The 17,500-nt window shown below is 39.9% G+C and overlaps 1 protein-coding gene across 1 annotated transcript; it reads right to left on the minus strand.

The window, feature by feature from the left end:
• Positions 1 to 1,616: 1,616 nt before the first annotated feature.
• Positions 1,617 to 14,331, minus strand: LOC137993738 (TNF receptor-associated factor 1-like). Its single transcript, XM_068839730.1, has 7 exons — positions 14,182 to 14,331; positions 9,274 to 9,519; positions 7,866 to 7,929; positions 6,761 to 6,865; positions 4,901 to 5,065; positions 3,656 to 3,823; positions 1,617 to 3,336 (listed from the first exon to the last, which is right to left on the minus strand). The coding sequence occupies exons 2-7, from the start codon at positions 9,417 to 9,419 to the stop codon at positions 2,278 to 2,280; spliced, it is 1,707 nt and encodes a 568-aa protein (XP_068695831.1). The 5' UTR covers positions 9,420 to 9,519; positions 14,182 to 14,331; the 3' UTR covers positions 1,617 to 2,277.
• Positions 14,332 to 17,500: the final 3,169 nt, after the last annotated feature.

The raw sequence follows: 17,500 nt of genomic DNA on the forward strand, positions 1-17,500 counted from the left end.
AAGACCTATGCATGATAGAATCAAAGAACATGAGCGAGACATCCGACTTGCCCGTACCCAGACCGTTCCAGAACACGCTAACAACACCGGACACAACCCGCTTTGGAACGAAGTAAAGTTTACTGATAGTGACCCTCATTGGTACACACGCACGGTCAAAGAGGCGATTCACATAAGACTTCACCCTAACAACATCAACAGGGATAGTTCAATAGAAATTCCGGAAGCACGGATGCCCACAATCAAGAAACACAACAACAGGAGAACCGTACGACAGCGGACCGCCGAAGGCACACACCGAAACAGCGAGGATCGAAATGCAACAATCACAGCTGCTGAAAACCAACCAATCACAGTGGAGCATCCTGCCTAAAAGGTGACGCGTAACCGGTCGACCTCATCGCCTGATGAAGACTAGCAGTACGCAGTCGAAACATCTCGATCTACATTACAAGTGACCAGATCGTGAGACAAACGAGAATACTCTATTATTATTAAAACTCTATTAACTTGCGTGAAACTCTTCGACAAATAACTCAGAAACGATGTACCGCACAGACCTGAGAATTGGAGAGGTTATAATTTGTTTCCTACAATATTCCAAGTTCTTGGCCTTTTGCATTGAACAATTTTGAACTTTTTTTTTTGTTTCGTGACAGTGAAACGATCTATTGTTAAACGTTTCAGTGTGCATGGAAATACAATAAAACAGTTCTGTTCTGTGAGAGTGTTTTTGCAGCAGAGGATAAGAACACTTGAAAAGTTATTTGTTCCTGATTGAAGCAATTAATTTTGAAAGCACAAAGAATGCAGATGTGATTAGTAAACGTTAAAGTTGATTGTGAAAACTTAATTCACTGTCTTGCAAATACTGTAAATACATAAATGTAAGGAAACGACTTTGGGTCAGTTTGAAACTCTATTTAATTTTGATTATTTTGTAAATCCACCACCGTACAACTTAAGGCTGGTTCACTTTCGACATAGCGTCATGAGAATTATTGGTGTGAACTGGGAAAACATAAAAATGTGAAGAATACTAAAATTGAAGATGTTCAATATTCTTCAGCTTTTGCTCTCCGAGTTCATACTTACAATTCTTATTCTTGTCATGCATCCAGGCTTATAGCCGCTTGTGTGAAGTGTAGCCCTAAGTTAATTCTATTACCTTAACACTTCTGCTCACTTTGAATGAAAGGTATTATAATAATTTATAGTTTATTTTTGTACAGTGGTGGTCATACAGCAAAATCTGTGTACTTTACCATACTGTCCCAAACTCTGCTTACAGTGTACAAAGAAAACGCCAATCAACTAATGCTACAAATTCTCAGTCCAAAATTATGAAGACCCAGACCGAATGTTTGCACACAGCATCACCAAATCCAACAAACTAAGTATGCAACACCCTTCACAAATTCATACATTCGATTTTTAAAGAATGATATTTTAAATTTTGTTTTTTTTGTGCAATTTTAAATTGGCAACAGTTGAACTGCTGTACTTCGTTTGAAATTTAGGAGTTCATACTACCCAACAGTAAAGGTGTGTTGTTTTTAGTGTTTGTGACTAAGCTTAATTCTAATTCGGTTTGTACACAAAACAAAGCAGATAAATCAAGTGGTCGATCTTTATTCAGTATTTCAAAGAAATCTCACCTTAATATGCTGACATTCCTCAATAATCTCAGTAAAAGTAAACTCTGATCGCTGCTGTACTGATTGTTCCATTGGCAAATTTACTTGTATCAATTAATTGATAACCTTTATTTCTCTTTATTACAACCAGTAGCAGTTACTTAAAGTTACGAGGTTATCTGTCTGCTAAACGTTCGTCACTTCCCAAATTTTACCCGTGATTTCTTCACTCTGACTAAGCATGGTGGTTTGCTATAACTGGACAATTTGTTTAACTGTTTGTGCATCCCACGGAAACCCTCTTAGGCGTCTTGTTTTTGTTTTGTTTTATTTGGCTAAACAACAATCGAATTATACAGTTGTGCGGTCAGCTATCAGGCCAATGATGGTATCGAGGATGGAAGTAAAAATTTTTTAAAACTGGAAAGTTTATCTATCTGTCATAAGCACTTGCTCTTTACAGAACTTACTGGTCAGGTTTTCTTTTTTATGCAAATCACTCTGTAGCAGTTTTACTTCTTACTAGTTTTAGTGCATTACCATATAAGAAAAAGAAAGGCCTTGAAAAGGCCGGGTAATATATGAAGCACAGATGGTGTATTAGCATGATCTTGCTCGAGTTCTTTTTTTACCTTCTAAATTAAAGGTCTCCACAGTCAACGATGACTTTAATAAACATGGTATCATCCTTAATATAAGCGTGTTTGTTGAGGTCCGAAAGGGGAAAAAACAACGGGCATCCACTTGCGATGTTCGACTCCCGTTTCGGTCTCTGGAACGATGAGCTGTTTGGATCAGGTCTGAAGGCATCAATCGCGTGTTCAACGTTGTTATGATCGAGCAGCATGAAAGTGACCTTCTGTCTGAATGGCCAGCGAAGCAACGCGTCATATTCACCACGCATGATTACAAAGAACAAAGAAATGTGCGTGCCCTTGCCCATTCCGTCACCATTCAAATAAATGCGCGCGCACATTTTGTACCCATGACGACTCGTGCAAAACGGAGGACTGTAAAAAGACTTCTCAGGTTCGCTGTAAGAATCATATATCTTGGCAGAAATGTGCGTAATTTTCCAAATTAGAACGCCGTCAAAGCTAGTGGGTTCTTGATCTCTTGCTGGGCTTAAATTGTCGGCACGGGGTGCGTTTCGTGTTTTCAAAGTTTCCTCCAAGGCATTCATTTTTGCTTGTAGCCTCCTTAAGGTTTCTCTATCGCTTTCGCCTTGTCTTTGTAACCTAGCAATCTCTTGGTTTTGTTCCTCGTTTAGCTGATTCGCTTCGTAAAGAAGAAGTTCGTGGTTCGCAAATTTTTCTTCCATGCGGCTCAGTTGCCGCTTAAAGTCACCCAACATTCCACTTATTTGTTGATATTGCGTTTGTAGCGAGTGACGTTGTGCGACTGGAAGTGAGTCTGGTTCTACTACACCTTCCTCAACTCGTGTCAGTCTTGATGTCAAGCGACGGATTTCCTCTTTGATGTTTCCATTCTCGTTTACAACAACTGTTAGTTGAGACACAAGCTGAGAGACTGTAGATTTTAATACTTCTATAACAGTAACACTCTCTTTAAGAGGGCTCATCTCGTTGAAGAAGCTCCCAACTTGGTCAGTTAAACCATAGACAAAATTAACGAGAAGATTTAGGTGGAACACCATTAGGTTTTGCTCGTGGAGTCGTCTCTCACTGCGGGGCATTACCTGAAATGTAATAGGAACTTCGTTTTTTTTTTTTTTTTCAACTGCACAATCGGCTGTGGGATTCAATGACAAAGACAAAGAAAATGCACTCCAAAGTTAATCAGTATCTACAGACAAAAAGCAAATTTTTGCGATAATCTGATTGAATCGGAAAATGAATTAAAATTCTTCCCTGACATTTTACATCAACAAACTGCTCTTTGAAGGGTTCTCTAGATCTGGTTCATATCTCCCGGCTCTGATTTCTTAATAGTATCAACGCTATTCCGACCCGCTGTCATTGAAATCAAACTAGTCAGTTCTTATCTGGGTTTCTTACCTCACTGGAGCTGCAGCCCAATGAGCGGAAAGGGCACACTGCTTTAGAACCTTCGCAATCTCCAATAGCCGGATCATGGTGCTCTCGAAGCTTCCCTCGAGGGATCTCTTTCTTGTCGCACAAGGAACAGTCGATTGGAAAAGCCTGACAATCTTTTTTAACATGTTCCTTTTAGAAAGCAATATAAAGACCGCACAAATGTTTAAAAAGTAGCCAAATTAAAACTTGGTGTTAACCATTAAAAAAACACTGAATAGGTTTTGAAAATAAACACATTCCTTGCGGAAACATGTCAAAACCAGTCAATACAAAGTGAGCAATATCATTGCCTTGTGTAATATTAACACATGAGAAATAAAATGATGGTAGAACCAACTGGGAACTCGGAAAAAATCCGAGCCCCAGATGGGATTCGAACCCACGACCCTCCGTGATCTAGTCGGATGCTCTAACCACTGAGCTACTGGAGACTCTATGGCGAGCAAGGGTGAAATGTGGGTATTGACTCGAGCTGCATCACGCAGCTACAGAGTCAAATGACTGACAGCATAGCTCATAACTGCATCGCGCAGTCACCTTAAAGCATATCTGAGATGCGGCCAACCAACCACCCTCCGTGATGCAGCTCGAGTCAATACCCACATTTCACCCTTGCTCGCCATAGAATCTCCAGTAGCTCAGTGGTTAGAGCATCCGACTAGATCACGGAGGGTCGTGGGTTCGAATCCCATCTGGGGCTCGGATTTTTCCGAGTTCCCAGTTGGTTCTACCATCATTTCATTTCTCATGTGTTTATAACATTCTCACATTCGCTCACTTGTGTAATATTCGTTGCCAATTTGTAAGCCATAAATTTGTAACATGCTTAATTTGGGGAGGCGTAATAAGTAAGCATAGTAGATTCTAATAGGCTTCCCCGCCACTAGTGCTGCACAAATTTTGGGAGCAGGGAAGGGCGCAATGGTGAGAGCACTCGCCTCCCACCAATGTGGCCCGGGTTCGATTCCCAGACTCTCTATTATATGTGGGTTGAGTTTGTTGGTTCTCTACTCTGCACCGAGAGGTTTTTCTCTGTGGGGTACTCCGGTTTTCTACTCTCCTCAAAAACCAACCTGTGCATGATTTCATTTCATTTCATTGTCCCCAAATATTGCTTCAGCGCTAAATACACTCGACTCTTAAAAAAAGTCACTTTCATTATTAAATACATGAACAAAGATAACAATATATATCTAATGGAAGTACCTCCAAATCACAATAATGAATTTCTTGGGAGCAATAACGACATTCAGTTTGTCTCTGGCTACAATCCGTCTCCAGATGCTGCGCCAAGTTTGACTTAAGAACCTTGGCATTACATTTTCCAAAGACACACGGTATCTCCAAGAAGTCACAACCTGATACATGTTCCTAAGCAATGAATTCAACGGTGAATAGTTCAGATTATAGCATTTTTTTATCCTTGATTTACACGTACACGCAAATGTACGGCTCAACCTGTTTAGTTTACCGGTTTTCAGCATTTGGACTCCTTCAATTTGACTATCATCTGTTTTTGCTATTGTGCGGTCTCAAAGATAGCCTATTCAGAAGATTACGCCAAGCCGACCACATCGTTGAAGGAAAGGCTAGACCACAACACCGGGAACTCCATGCCCTACTCTTTTCGAACAGTGTGTGGGATGTTTAACGTCCCAAAGATTTTATGAGCAAGGGTTATGAGACGGGGCCTACGGTTTATAGTCCTTATCCGAGGAGACTTGAAAGTCTAACCATTTGCGGATATAATTACAAAGACAGTACTTTCTCCTCAGTTATTTTAAGACCCTGAGTGTTGGGCCGGTCGGAGTCGAACTCGCGACCAACTGATCCACTGGTGCGTACTGTCAAACGTTTTGAGTATAAGCCAAAAGAAATGAAGAACGGTATAGGACGGGACTTTTTGAACAGTAATGAGACTGGGATAGGGCTAGCTACAAATATCACGTAAAATCACCTAAATATGTTTCCGGAAATTCCGAAATTTTTCCACCTAAATATCGTGGAAAAATTCTTAATATCCCAAATATTTTCTTAACAGTTTCCCATAAATATCACGATAACGACTTTATAAACTGATCAAGACGGATGGCAAGACGGGAATTCGTCAGTCTCTACATAGAGACTACAAGACGTATCAGTAAATGTGAACGCGTCCATTACATTCTACCGACGCTAAGCAGCATTTTCTGTCCTGCTTGACAATGAAGGTACATGTATTGGCCATTCCGGAATTGCGCAGGGAAATGGGGTGAGTTTCAAATTTGAACCAATCAAGAAAATGACACCATCACATGAAAGATAACGTTGAGACTGGCCATCTGTCCAAGTTTGATGCTTTTTGGTCGCACGGAGAATAAGTTACGGACTTAAAAACATAAATTCAAATTCATACAAGCGTCTCTAATTTTCAGGCTGCGCCCCCTAAGACCGTATAAGCTCTTTAAAAATTTTATCAGATTTGGGACAACTGGAAAATCCTGTCATGGATCTTCTATTTGGAAATAGTGGAGGTGAAGATCGCTTTGTTTGCCTATTTTTATGAATATTACAGAAATCATAAAAAAAATTAAGTTAACGAACGATTGTGGCTGCCTCTTTCAGAAGGTGCCATATTCAGGGTGTACTCACTAAGAGTTGGGGGATATAATATTCGCGAGGAAAACCGCTGAACAGGTCAACCGGGCCACTGCTGACATTTAATTGATGTCAAGTTTAAAAGAAAAAAAAAACATGTGAACTCACAATAGTAATAAAACCATAGCAAAATCCCAAAGTTAATCATTTATTTTTTGGAAATATCTCGGAATTTTCTAAATATCCCTGGAGCTTCAAGATATCTAAAAAATATCCGGATATTTGTAGCAAGGCCTATACTGACAGTATTCCCATGGCAGCTTGATGTTCAACCAAATGAGCAAGCCGGTCGCCCTTAGGTCGCCACTTTAATTGATACAAACGTTTTAAGGTATGAGAGATAAGATTTTCTAAGAAAATCATGGTCAAGACACCCAAATGGAGCTCAGATAAAAATCCGAGGCCCAGTTGGGATTCGGCGTCGCTTACATTGAGGCTGGTTATCGGTCCGAACCATTCGCACCCGCTTTCTTTGTGACGGCAATGAACTGTCCAATCTTGGATTTCCTTTCTGACAAATCCATCAGGAAATATCTACCAGACAAAAATGCAAAATAAGATTTGTGACTCATTCTTATATAATCATTATCATTGATCAGATATTAAAATTAAAAGATTTTAATCAGTTGTTTGTACTGCATCAATTAAATTTGTATAAAGAGCCTCCATATTAGACAATGGTTTGCGCTGCAAATTGGCTAAGTTAGCTCTATTTATATACTCAATATAATATTGTGTTGAGTGTATGACGTCATCAGTCATCTCATTTGCATATTTTACCCCTTTTTTAAACTTAAATATCTCCGGAACCAATGCAGATATTTGCAAACGGTAAATGTCGTTTTTGATCTTTTATGGAATTCTATGTGATACACTCAAAGAATCAAGGGATAACAATTTGATCATAGTTACTGTACCACTTTAATGGAAATAAACGGGGATATGCGATGCGTGATAAGCCATCTTTCCTGACCACTGCTCGGCGCATCAAAGTGATGCCTTTTGTCTTGTCTTGTCTAATTTGTTTCGTTCAATTTGAAAACCACCGCGCTAGCTTGTTGGCGTGGCTTGGTAGACCTTCAGGCAGTGCTCGACGTTGCGACCGGACTTTACTCACTGGCAACTAACTTTTCTCACTTAGTCGCCAGCCTTGAGGCCGGTTGCTCAAGGCCTGGTTAGCGCTCACCGTTGGTTAAGAAGTATCAAAACCTAGCGCTAACCATGCTTCGAGCAACCCGGGCCTAGCCGCTAAGATGTTTTCATTATATTATTATTATTGTTTAATTTTTTTTATTTATCGAATGAGTGCAAAGAATGTCTAATGGCGGACTAGGTTTTTTCCTGAAAGTCGAGCACTGTAAGGTCACTATAGATTTGCCGTCGGGTGGCAGTTTACGAAAGTCGTGCTCTCGATAGTAAATCCCGTGAAAAAAAAAAAACTAGTACTACACGTGATGATGCCTTATCTAGAAGACTGACTGAGATCAAGTTAAATTTCCCCTATGCAACAGAAATTTGTATCTATCTAATATACCTCGGATCGTTTGAATTGTTCATCATCAGTCTTGCACTTGTAGACTTCATCACCATCATCCTCACTGAAAGGCAAAAACGAACCCTTATAAAATTAGACTGGCACCGAGCTCTTTTATTCCTTAGACGAGAGTACAGTCGAACCTCAATAGACCTTTTCGGCTTGTACATTTTGTTTTCCCAAAACATATCATGTGATAATACTCAGGAGGCTTGGTCCTTTGTTTTGTTCATTAAAAAGAGTGAATACAGGCATGCATGCCCTCATTTTAATGAACAAAACAAAAGACCAAACCTCCTGAGTATTATCACATGATCTGTATTGGGAAAACAAAATGTACAAGCCGAAAAAGGTCTATTATCCGGACCTCGACTATCCGGATATTTCGATTATCCGGACTTGCTTCTCTGGTCCCACATTTTTCATGCATATTAATCAGTCATATTTTATGATCCGCAGCAAACCAATTTTCTTTCAAATTATGAGGAGAAAGTCTAGTTCGAACTGAAATTTTCTCGCTTCAAAACACAAATCTGTACGCGTTTCTTGCCCACACGAACCATAACTAATGCAGTGCATTTCACTGAACTCTGATTGGCACAGCGTGGTTTGAGGAACACGAGGTAGATTCGCGTCAAAACGAATTTATCACGTCCACAAAACAGGAATCAATATACGAACTAGCTACAATTTTTATGACAAGCATGACACAACATAACCTGCAAAACTAAAAGCCTTATCTACATGATTCAATGTAACAGATGTAATCTACAGTACATAGGAGAAACTAAACGACGTTTAAAGGACCTCTTTTAATGAACAAAGCCGCACTTTTGATAACTCTAAAAACCAAACCAAACCCACTACAGTCGCAGAACGTTTTCTTTCTTTTCCCCATAACATTTCTAGCCATATCCAATTAATTCCTATCGAAAACAATTTCCAATAGGGAATGTCTGTGCCTTACTCCAATGCCAAGCGCCCAGGCCACCCAACCTAATGAGGTTCTGGGTTGCACTCACAATCGGTTACGTCTCTGGGCATTTCGCTATAAGCGTTAATGAAGCCGCTGATCACCTTGCTGGTATATCTGTGCCATGTGGCAAAATAAATTGCTATCTAAAGTGATTTAAATAATAGTTTAAAAGAGATACACAAACAAATGGACGAAAATAGCATTATGTTTTTCAGCGTAAGCGATAAAGGTATCACGGAATGAAGAGAGTACAGTTTGCGCATAATGAACAGAAAACATGCTCAGTTTTCGCTGGTTCCCTAAAATACCTACCTTCGCTGGGATACCAGTTCAGTGACTTTGTAAATGTGAAAAGAAAGAAAAAACAGCGCCGTATTTTCACAGCATTCAGGTTGTTCTATACCTACAGATTGTTAATTACGGAAGCCTTACCTTTTCAGGTGTCCTAAACAATCTCTGCAATAAAAATGAGCGCACGGCGTTTGCATAGGATCACACAATACCAACTTGCAGAACTCGCAAATGTATTTAGACGGAATTTTTTCCAGATCATCACTCAAGAGTTCGTAGCCTGGCATTTTTGCAATTATTACCAATTCGATGACGCAGAATGTGAATAGGATAAACGGGTCAGATGTGACTCCCCTCTGTTGACGATGATGATCCAGTTTGAAAAACCTTTGTGAGAAATAAAAGAAACATTTCAGAAAAGCAAGCTTTCATTCTTGAATGGTCAGTGAAAGATCATTCGTACCATTTAAATACAGTAACGATACTTTCAATTTACCCAAGCGCACTTCTTGTCGCTTTACGCCAGACTGTGCGGAGCAAAAATGACGACTACAAGAACGTTATCTATGCTTGAAATATTGTTTCCCTTTTTTGTATTAAATTCACTATTACTCCACGTCATTCCACGTGGAAAGTGCAGTGCATCAATATTCCAAGACTATGATATGAACAGTATGGCTGTTTGGAGTGAGAATTCAGAATTTATCTTCAGGTGCTCGCGTTCTCCACACAACCTCAAATTTGGTCATTTCACGTAGTTTTCAGTACGAGAACGGCAATGAAACGTGCCAGGGGCCAGTTGCTCGAAGCCTGTTTAGCGCTAACCGTCAGTTAAGAAGTATTAAAACTATAGGTTTCCATGGTGTTTAACGCTGGTTAGCGCTAACCATGCTTCGAGCAACGCGAGCAGAATGCAAAATGAACATGCGGGGTGTGCAGAGCCTTTATTTTTGTTCATTTAAGCCTATTGTTTCATGGCGCTCTTGTTACGGCCGTCATCTTTCCCTATTGTTAAAAAGGCAGTTGTGCAAATTGAATCTTGACCTGAATATACGACTAGCCTAAGGATTCTCAGGAAGTGGGCCTACTCTAGACAACGCTCTGAAAAGAAATTATTGCCATGTTATCCGTGCATACGGAACCCGCGCCCGCAGTCCACGCGCCAGTCAAAACTGTGCTGTCCTCTCAATCCTGAAGCTTTGCCATTTCACCGGAAACGGTGCATTTCGGTGCATAAACGACGTTGTTGTCGATCTACCCTGTCGAAAGGACGCCATCAAAGTCTTTTTTCGCGAAGTTAACACAAATAAATACATTATCTATACAGTTTTGAAGTCTTCTTACACTTAATTCGAAAATACTAGACTGGAGTCGGATTAAAATAGTTGGAAAAAGCACAAATAACGGTCAAAACACAAGGATGCGGAGGAGCAAGAATGGCACAGTTGGTTAGTGCGCGGCCTTGGTGCAAGAGGTCCTGAGTTCGACTCCCGGATCTCGCATCCTTGTTCCGACTTCTTTCCTTTCCGTGTAGCTAAGTAGCTTTAAATACCCGTAAAACGGAGCACTGATGGAGAGGGGGGAGTAAAATGAGCGCACCGTCGACCTCAGGTTTGTCAGTTGAATTACTGTTACGATTTATCGACGTTAAAGGGGCTAGGTCACGCTATTTTAGGTAATTTTGTTTAATTTTGTTAATTATGAGCTCTAAACGTCAAATTGGCAGAGCAAGAGTCTTTTATTTGCAAAATCACGGCAACATAACAACTGAGAATGATTTTCAAGTTTTGTAAATGACATTTTGATATAGACTGATATAAATTTGAAAAAAGGTGGGCCGACGTTTTTCAAATTTACCCAAATTTAATCCATTTCAATGCTCTCCAGTTTTGTCCATCCATGTCCCTTCTTGGCTTCCCTGTGTTTTGTTAGAGTTCTTCTATAGTTTTGAGCAGTTATTTTGATATTTTAGTTAATTCTATGACCATTCGATCAGTGCTGAAAATGCCTAAAATAGCGTGACCTAGCCCCTTTAAGTATGGTTTCTTTACTTTACCTTACTTTTAACTGACGTTCGAATTACCTCTCGCTAGCAACCCAGTTTTGGTGCCAAAGTTTGTAGACAAAATATTTACCACAAAATATTTTAAATGGTTTTCTGGCCCTTTAATTGCGAACAATAGCCCTTTTCAGGGTTATTTTTTTCCCATTTGCATTACAATGTAACCTACCGTGGATGCGAGGTAATTTCGGGTTAAAACTACAAAATAGCCCGAAATTGCCTCACATACATTCTAGATTATATTGTAATGCAAATGAGAAAAGCTAACCGTGAAAAGGGCTATTGGTCTGACTTCCGATAGTACAGTTTTTGCCTCCTCGCTGAATTCTGATTGGTCAATTTAAATTTCAGTAAGTTTTGCCGTATGCAAGGAACATATACAATGTCCTCTCCACTGGTTAGACTATTTGTGATGTATTGATACCGGAAGTCTCCTTTACAACCATATTTTCGGTATCAGATTGGGTTATCGTGCCAAGGCATATTCTTGTCCCCAGAGCCGCACGGCCCTCTTAGCCGCCAGAGGCTGAACACGAGAACCAGGGTGACGGAAGTCCGAGATTCTAGGACTTCCGGTGTTGGTTATCTATGTAGTCTTGAAATGTCCACTATAATCGTGAGAGCATAAACGACAGCCGGGGACAAGTCACTGAGATAGTCTCTAATGTTCTGCGTCTCCTTAACTTAGAATCGATCTCTCTTTGTGAAATGCACGTAGACGCAGTGAGAAATATTGTCGAGAAAAAGGATGTTTTAGTTGTGTTGCCCACTGGCTATGAAAAATCCTTGGTATTTAGGCTTTTGTCGTTCGTTTTCGACTCGTGGATGGAAGTCAGTGACTCCATCATTTTAGTTGTATCCCCTTTGAATGCGGCGGGATCAGTTAATCAAACTTCAGTTAATGAAAACACGAGAAAACGTTTATAGGGAAGCTATTGTCTACTGAAACTGTCCTTCCCAATAAAAATTCCAGCACTTCGGTTAACTCGAAGCTTCGTCAACCGCGACCTTGTTCCATTACTTGAATGATGCAAACAGTCTCCCTTTATCACAAAGGAACATCCAAATTAGGCTTGTGCTCAAGAACACTCGAGATACAAATTAGCGCTCCAAAACCGAAAAAAGTGCTCAAAAAGGTTCCCAGCGAAATCAGCACACGCCCTAATCCGAACACTCCTGAAGATCAATGAATGTCGTTTAATTTGTACAGAGACTATCGAGATTTTAGATAAGTATTTTGCTTTGTTGTTGAATATTACCTGAAAGGCATTAGTTAGCACAAATGAAGCAAGTCTCGGGAAAATCGGTGGGCCAATCCTTTTGTGTCATCTTCCGCAAAACGCTATCTCTTACGAGTTTGAAAAAGAAGCAGGCATTCCAAACTTCCTAAAAAACGCCATCCTCAAGGATATACAAGATTTGGCCCGTTTACAGGAAGCTGCAAAAATAGGGCCAGTCAAGCCAAGTACATGCTATTAAGTGTGGCAGACATCACAGCAAAAGAAAATGAAAAAGACCAACAGAGTAGAAGCAGAGGAATGAAACTTTGAATGCATTCTAGCGTCGATAATAGCGGCTTACAGAGGAAAAAGGTGAAGTCAAATGTCATACGATCGTAATTGCCATACTCGTAAAATGAAGTGCAATGATTCATGAAATTCAGAAATCAGAGATTCAGCCGATTTAGCATGGCGCCACTTAACTTTAAAAGTCGCATAATTATTTAAAGCGCCAGGACCAAACTTGTGGCAAAGCAGCATAGTAGAATGTGTGACACTGGTAACAGCTTACAATAACCACAAGCTTTTAATATTAGTTTTCAGTTTTATTTCTAGGAAAGGGTCTCTGAATTCAATTCCTTTACACCTACTTTAGAATAAAGTCACACTTTGGCCTTTGGATGGCTTTCACAGTCCACAGTCCGAAGCGCGGGTGCCTAAAATATTAGAGCGTTTAAGATCTGCGACGCGACGGTAACGAAAACGCCATTCAAAATTTATTAATCTTTTTCGTCATTATGTCGGCTTCTCTAACTTGTAAAAACTAGTGTAACTTTCCAGGAACTGAGGTGCGGTATTGAATCTACGACAGAAAACAGTCAAATTCGCTGCGTTTTGTTCACGTTCTGCGTAAAACTTGAGAATTGGTTATTTCACGTCGCAGATTTGCCGAAAACGTGAAAGAAATGTACCAAAATGAAAACTGCTTGTGCAGAGCGTGCAAAGGTATTGTTTTTGCTCATTTAGTAAATATGCAAAATTTGTGACGTTTCCGTCGTAGATCTTAAACTCCCCAGTAAACCAGGACGTGACAATTTGAAATTGCGTGACTTGTCCATTGTAGATAACTAATACCCAAGCTTGCATTTTGTGCAACGCCATTAAGCGAACTTGTAGCTATTACTGTGATACGATGGTTCCAGTTGATTGTGGTTTACTTGCTGAAGCGAATCAAAACAACCTGGCTGCCCAACAATAAACTATCGACGAGCGTTCAACTGTGTATTAATTATTATAATTTTCCGGGGCTTTCTCCTTCGTTTGAACTGAGTAATAGCGAAGATAAAAGGTAGAAGTAAGCTTTGTGGTCACTTTGTGATACGTTGTGTTATACCTGTGGGTATGCCGCATGGAAATATTGCAAAGCTGTATTAGGATTGGTGCTCGCTACCATGCTTCCGGCTTCATCGACAGTTGACAACTAAGGAAATTCGCCTAAAGTAGTCTCGCAGAATAACACTTTTCTCTTCTTTGACTTATTCTTTTAACTTTGGAAGATGATAAAAAGTTGCTAGAGACGCGAGCGGATTACACTTGTCCATCGGGATGTTTCAAAGGCGTTAAGAGACGAACATTTAGAATTCGGAAATTGACCTTAAAATACTCTGGCATTCGTTGAAAGGAGGTTACTCAGAGTAGCAAGAAACATCTCGACCGTTAGTTCACTTTTCTCTTTTTTCGATTATTGAACGCGAAGTTGGTACTTACCCCACAGTTTTGAGCTACTAAGTTTCCGTTTGCCTTGCCCAACACAGCACCACTACTTGCGTGACCCTTAGGTATTGTGGGAAAGGGAAAAATCCCGCAGTAATATTTCAGTTTCGATAATGACACCTATAGACCTTTTCGGCTTGTACATTTTGTTTTCCCAATACAGATCACGTGATAATACTCAGAAGGTTTGGTCTTTTGTTTTGTTCATTAAAATGAGGTCATGCAAGCATGAATATGCCTGCATGCACTCTTTTTAATGAACAAAACAAAGGACCAAGCCTCCTGAGTATTATCACATGATCTGTATTGGGAAAACAAAAATGTACAAGCTGAAAAGGTCTATTTATAGATCGTTTTTACTGTCACGCAACAAAAAAATAAATTCGACACCGTTCAATGGAAAAGGCCAAGAATTTGGAACGTTGTACGAAACAGATTTTTTAACCACCTCTCCAATTCTCAGGTCTTTGCGGCGCATCGTTTCTGAGTTATTTGTCGAAGTGTTTCACGCAACTTGGTAGAGTTTTGTATAGTGGAGACGCCATGGTGGTGGATCAATCAACAAGAACATCTGGAGTTCACTCAGTGCGATGAAAGAGCTTACTTTTCGCTCATGAGATGAAATACGTGTGTATGAACATATCTCCTAATGTACCTGAAAGGCGCAAACTGCTGAGATTCACAGGGTTAGACATTTTTCCAACCAAATAGCTTTGGATCGTGGTGTCAGGCAAGCGGACAATTCGGAAATTCAAAATGCTAAACGAAAGACATCACGGAACTGGAAACTTGAAACAATATTTATTTATAAGTCATCGTCAACCTCCTATAGATAAAAATTCAGATGACCTTGCGATTTTCACTTTAGAATTTGACGAAGTCACTGTGAAAACGTCTTTACAAGACGCAAAGTGTCAAAAGAGACGACCTTGTGTAGAATATGAGCAGCGCGAGGAAAAGATCTGTGTTCGCTCTCTCCCCCTCGAATCCAGATTTCTCGCGGCCATTTCTTCTCGTGTGTGTTTTCTCGCGCTCGACTAAAAAGCGGCGAAAGGGGGACTGCTCGTAGTCTAACCTTATACCACGGAAGAATTTTTTTGGGGTGGGAGTCAGGAATGATATGGTCAGCAGGAATGGGGAAGTGGTGAGAGCAATCGTAATTATGGCCCGGGTTAGATTCCCTTAATTAGCTTTAAATGTGAGTTGAGTTTGTTGCTTCTGTACTCTGCTTCGTGAGCTTTCCTCGAGGTACTCACTCCTCCGGTTTTCCCCTCTTCTAAAAAACCAAGCTATGATTTGATATAAATGGATTTAATTGGATTTCCTTAGAGTGTCCCCAATTAGTGCCTCTGCGCTAAATGTAGTTGACACTTAAATAAAGTTAGAGACAATTTCGGTGTAAAATAAACGTCATGAGTCATTGCATTAAGAGAGGTCACTCACTATTTTTTTTTTTTTTTTGTGCATTTTTAAGTAAGAATGAGGTCACAAGTTTTGTGAACAGGTTTCCTTGCAGTCTTGACTAAGGAAACTATTAAAGAAGTTGAGAAACTACCCAACGATATCTGAAACTGAATATTCTTGATGTATTTGCTGTTTCCTATTAACAAATTAGGCACAATGTACCGAACGATTACGTAGCTTATTTTCCTTGAAAATGGTGAGGTGCCTCACTACTTGAGGCTCCAGTCCTCCTTGTCACGGTTGCTCAAGTGACCAATTTGAGTCGCAGCCGAAGGAGTGCTTCGTGTTGAACAATAAAATAAATCTGTCGCGTTTCCAAATTTACCTCTATCTACCCAGAGTTTCAAAAAGAAGACCATAGGCCAATCTTTGCCAACTATGATCCATCACTTACATTAGTGCGCGTGATTTTCACGCTTTCTACATCACATCCTAACTGAATTTTTCTATCAACTTAAAAGGAGTGGGTTCAAACTCCAAAAATACCTGACCAAGTAAAATTCCGTTGGAGGAGAACGACCATTTATACAGGGCCGTACAATATGTCATCTGGTTTCAGTATTACTTCCCCATTGTGGTCATTTTCCAATAATCCTGTATTAGCCTGTATTAACACTATATTCTACTCTCAGCTACTACCAATATGTAAAAATACAGTTTGTTACCACAAACAATAGCGAATTGGAACAGTTTACATCAGTTTATTATCGACTTATCTTCTAGCCCTGGAGCCTTTAAAGACTCCTTGGCATCACAAGATTATTAGTAATTCTAAACCGCTCGCCCGTAACACTGTGTACACTATCTTTGTGAGGTAGCACAATAAAATTAACAAGAAGATCTTTCAGATCTTAAAACAGCGCTTTGAAAATTTATCTGTTTTCTTACCACTATAGTCGTAACGTAGTACACATTCCAAAGCAGTCTTTGTTGATTCACTATGACTATATACACAAAATCACCTGATCAATCTGTAGCACAACAACTGACAACAACGACTGCACACGAACTTATTGCACTATCACTTATAGCCGAGGTGAAATCTCCGAGGAATCTCCGATGACGTAATGGTCTTAATTAATCTGGAACTGTCATCAGGATATCTATGGGTATGAACGATACGATAATAAAACTTTTAACAACTTACAGCTTTCTTTCCTAAAGTCGCGATTAAATTTAATTTAATTTGCACGAGTAAAGGCCTAGCAAAGTAGTCACACGCGTCACGTAATATTTAAGAATTACGTTATCCACGGCTATCTCTAGTACGGTGGTTATTTCCGTACCTCTGAAAGTTGAAACGTCGACACATTCCATGGATGACATAATGAACTTTTATGTATTCAATATTCGCTTCGAATCAACCGCTTAAATAACAAAAAAGGCAATATATTTTGTACTAAATAAAGAGTGCAATATTCATAAAAGTTTAAGTACATTAACGTTTTAACAGCTTTTGGAGAATACCTGAAAATCTATCTATCTATCTATCTATCTATCTATCTATCTATCTATCTATCTATCTGTCTGTCTGTCTGTTTATCTATCTATCTGTCTGTCTGTCTGTCTGTCTGTCTGTCTATCTATCTATCTATCTGTCTATCTATCGACCGCGGTCGAGATGGATTGAACAAGAGAACGCCAGAGTTCGTTTTCCTTCATCAGGCTACATATGTCATCCACTGAAAGATTGAAGTCCCGAGCCACAACATCCATGTAAGTGAAAGGTCGCCTCCCTCTGTTGGAGCACGGGAGTCTCCAGGATATCACCCTCGAGACTGGTTGGTCCTGTGCTCGAGCGCAGTGGCTTGCGAGGCGTGCCATTCTCTGTTCGAGGATGGTTGATATC

The sequence above is a fragment of the Montipora foliosa genome, chromosome 2 (assembly GCF_036669935.1).
Source record: "Montipora foliosa isolate CH-2021 chromosome 2, ASM3666993v2, whole genome shotgun sequence".
NCBI lineage: Eukaryota > Metazoa > Cnidaria > Anthozoa > Scleractinia > Acroporidae > Montipora > Montipora foliosa.

Coding starts and splice junctions, on each gene's coding strand:
- LOC137993738 (XM_068839730.1), bottom strand. CDS start 9,419: ATGCCAGGCTACGAACTCTTGAGTGATGATCTGGAAAAAATTCCGTCT. Junction 7,930..9,273: donor TGTTTAGGACACCTGAAAAG/GTAAGGCTTCCG, acceptor TTTGCCTTTCAG/TGAGGATGATGGTGATGAAG. Junction 3,824..4,900: donor TTCATTATTGTGATTTGGAG/GTACTTCCATTA, acceptor GCTTTCTAAAAG/GAACATGTTAAAAAAGATTG.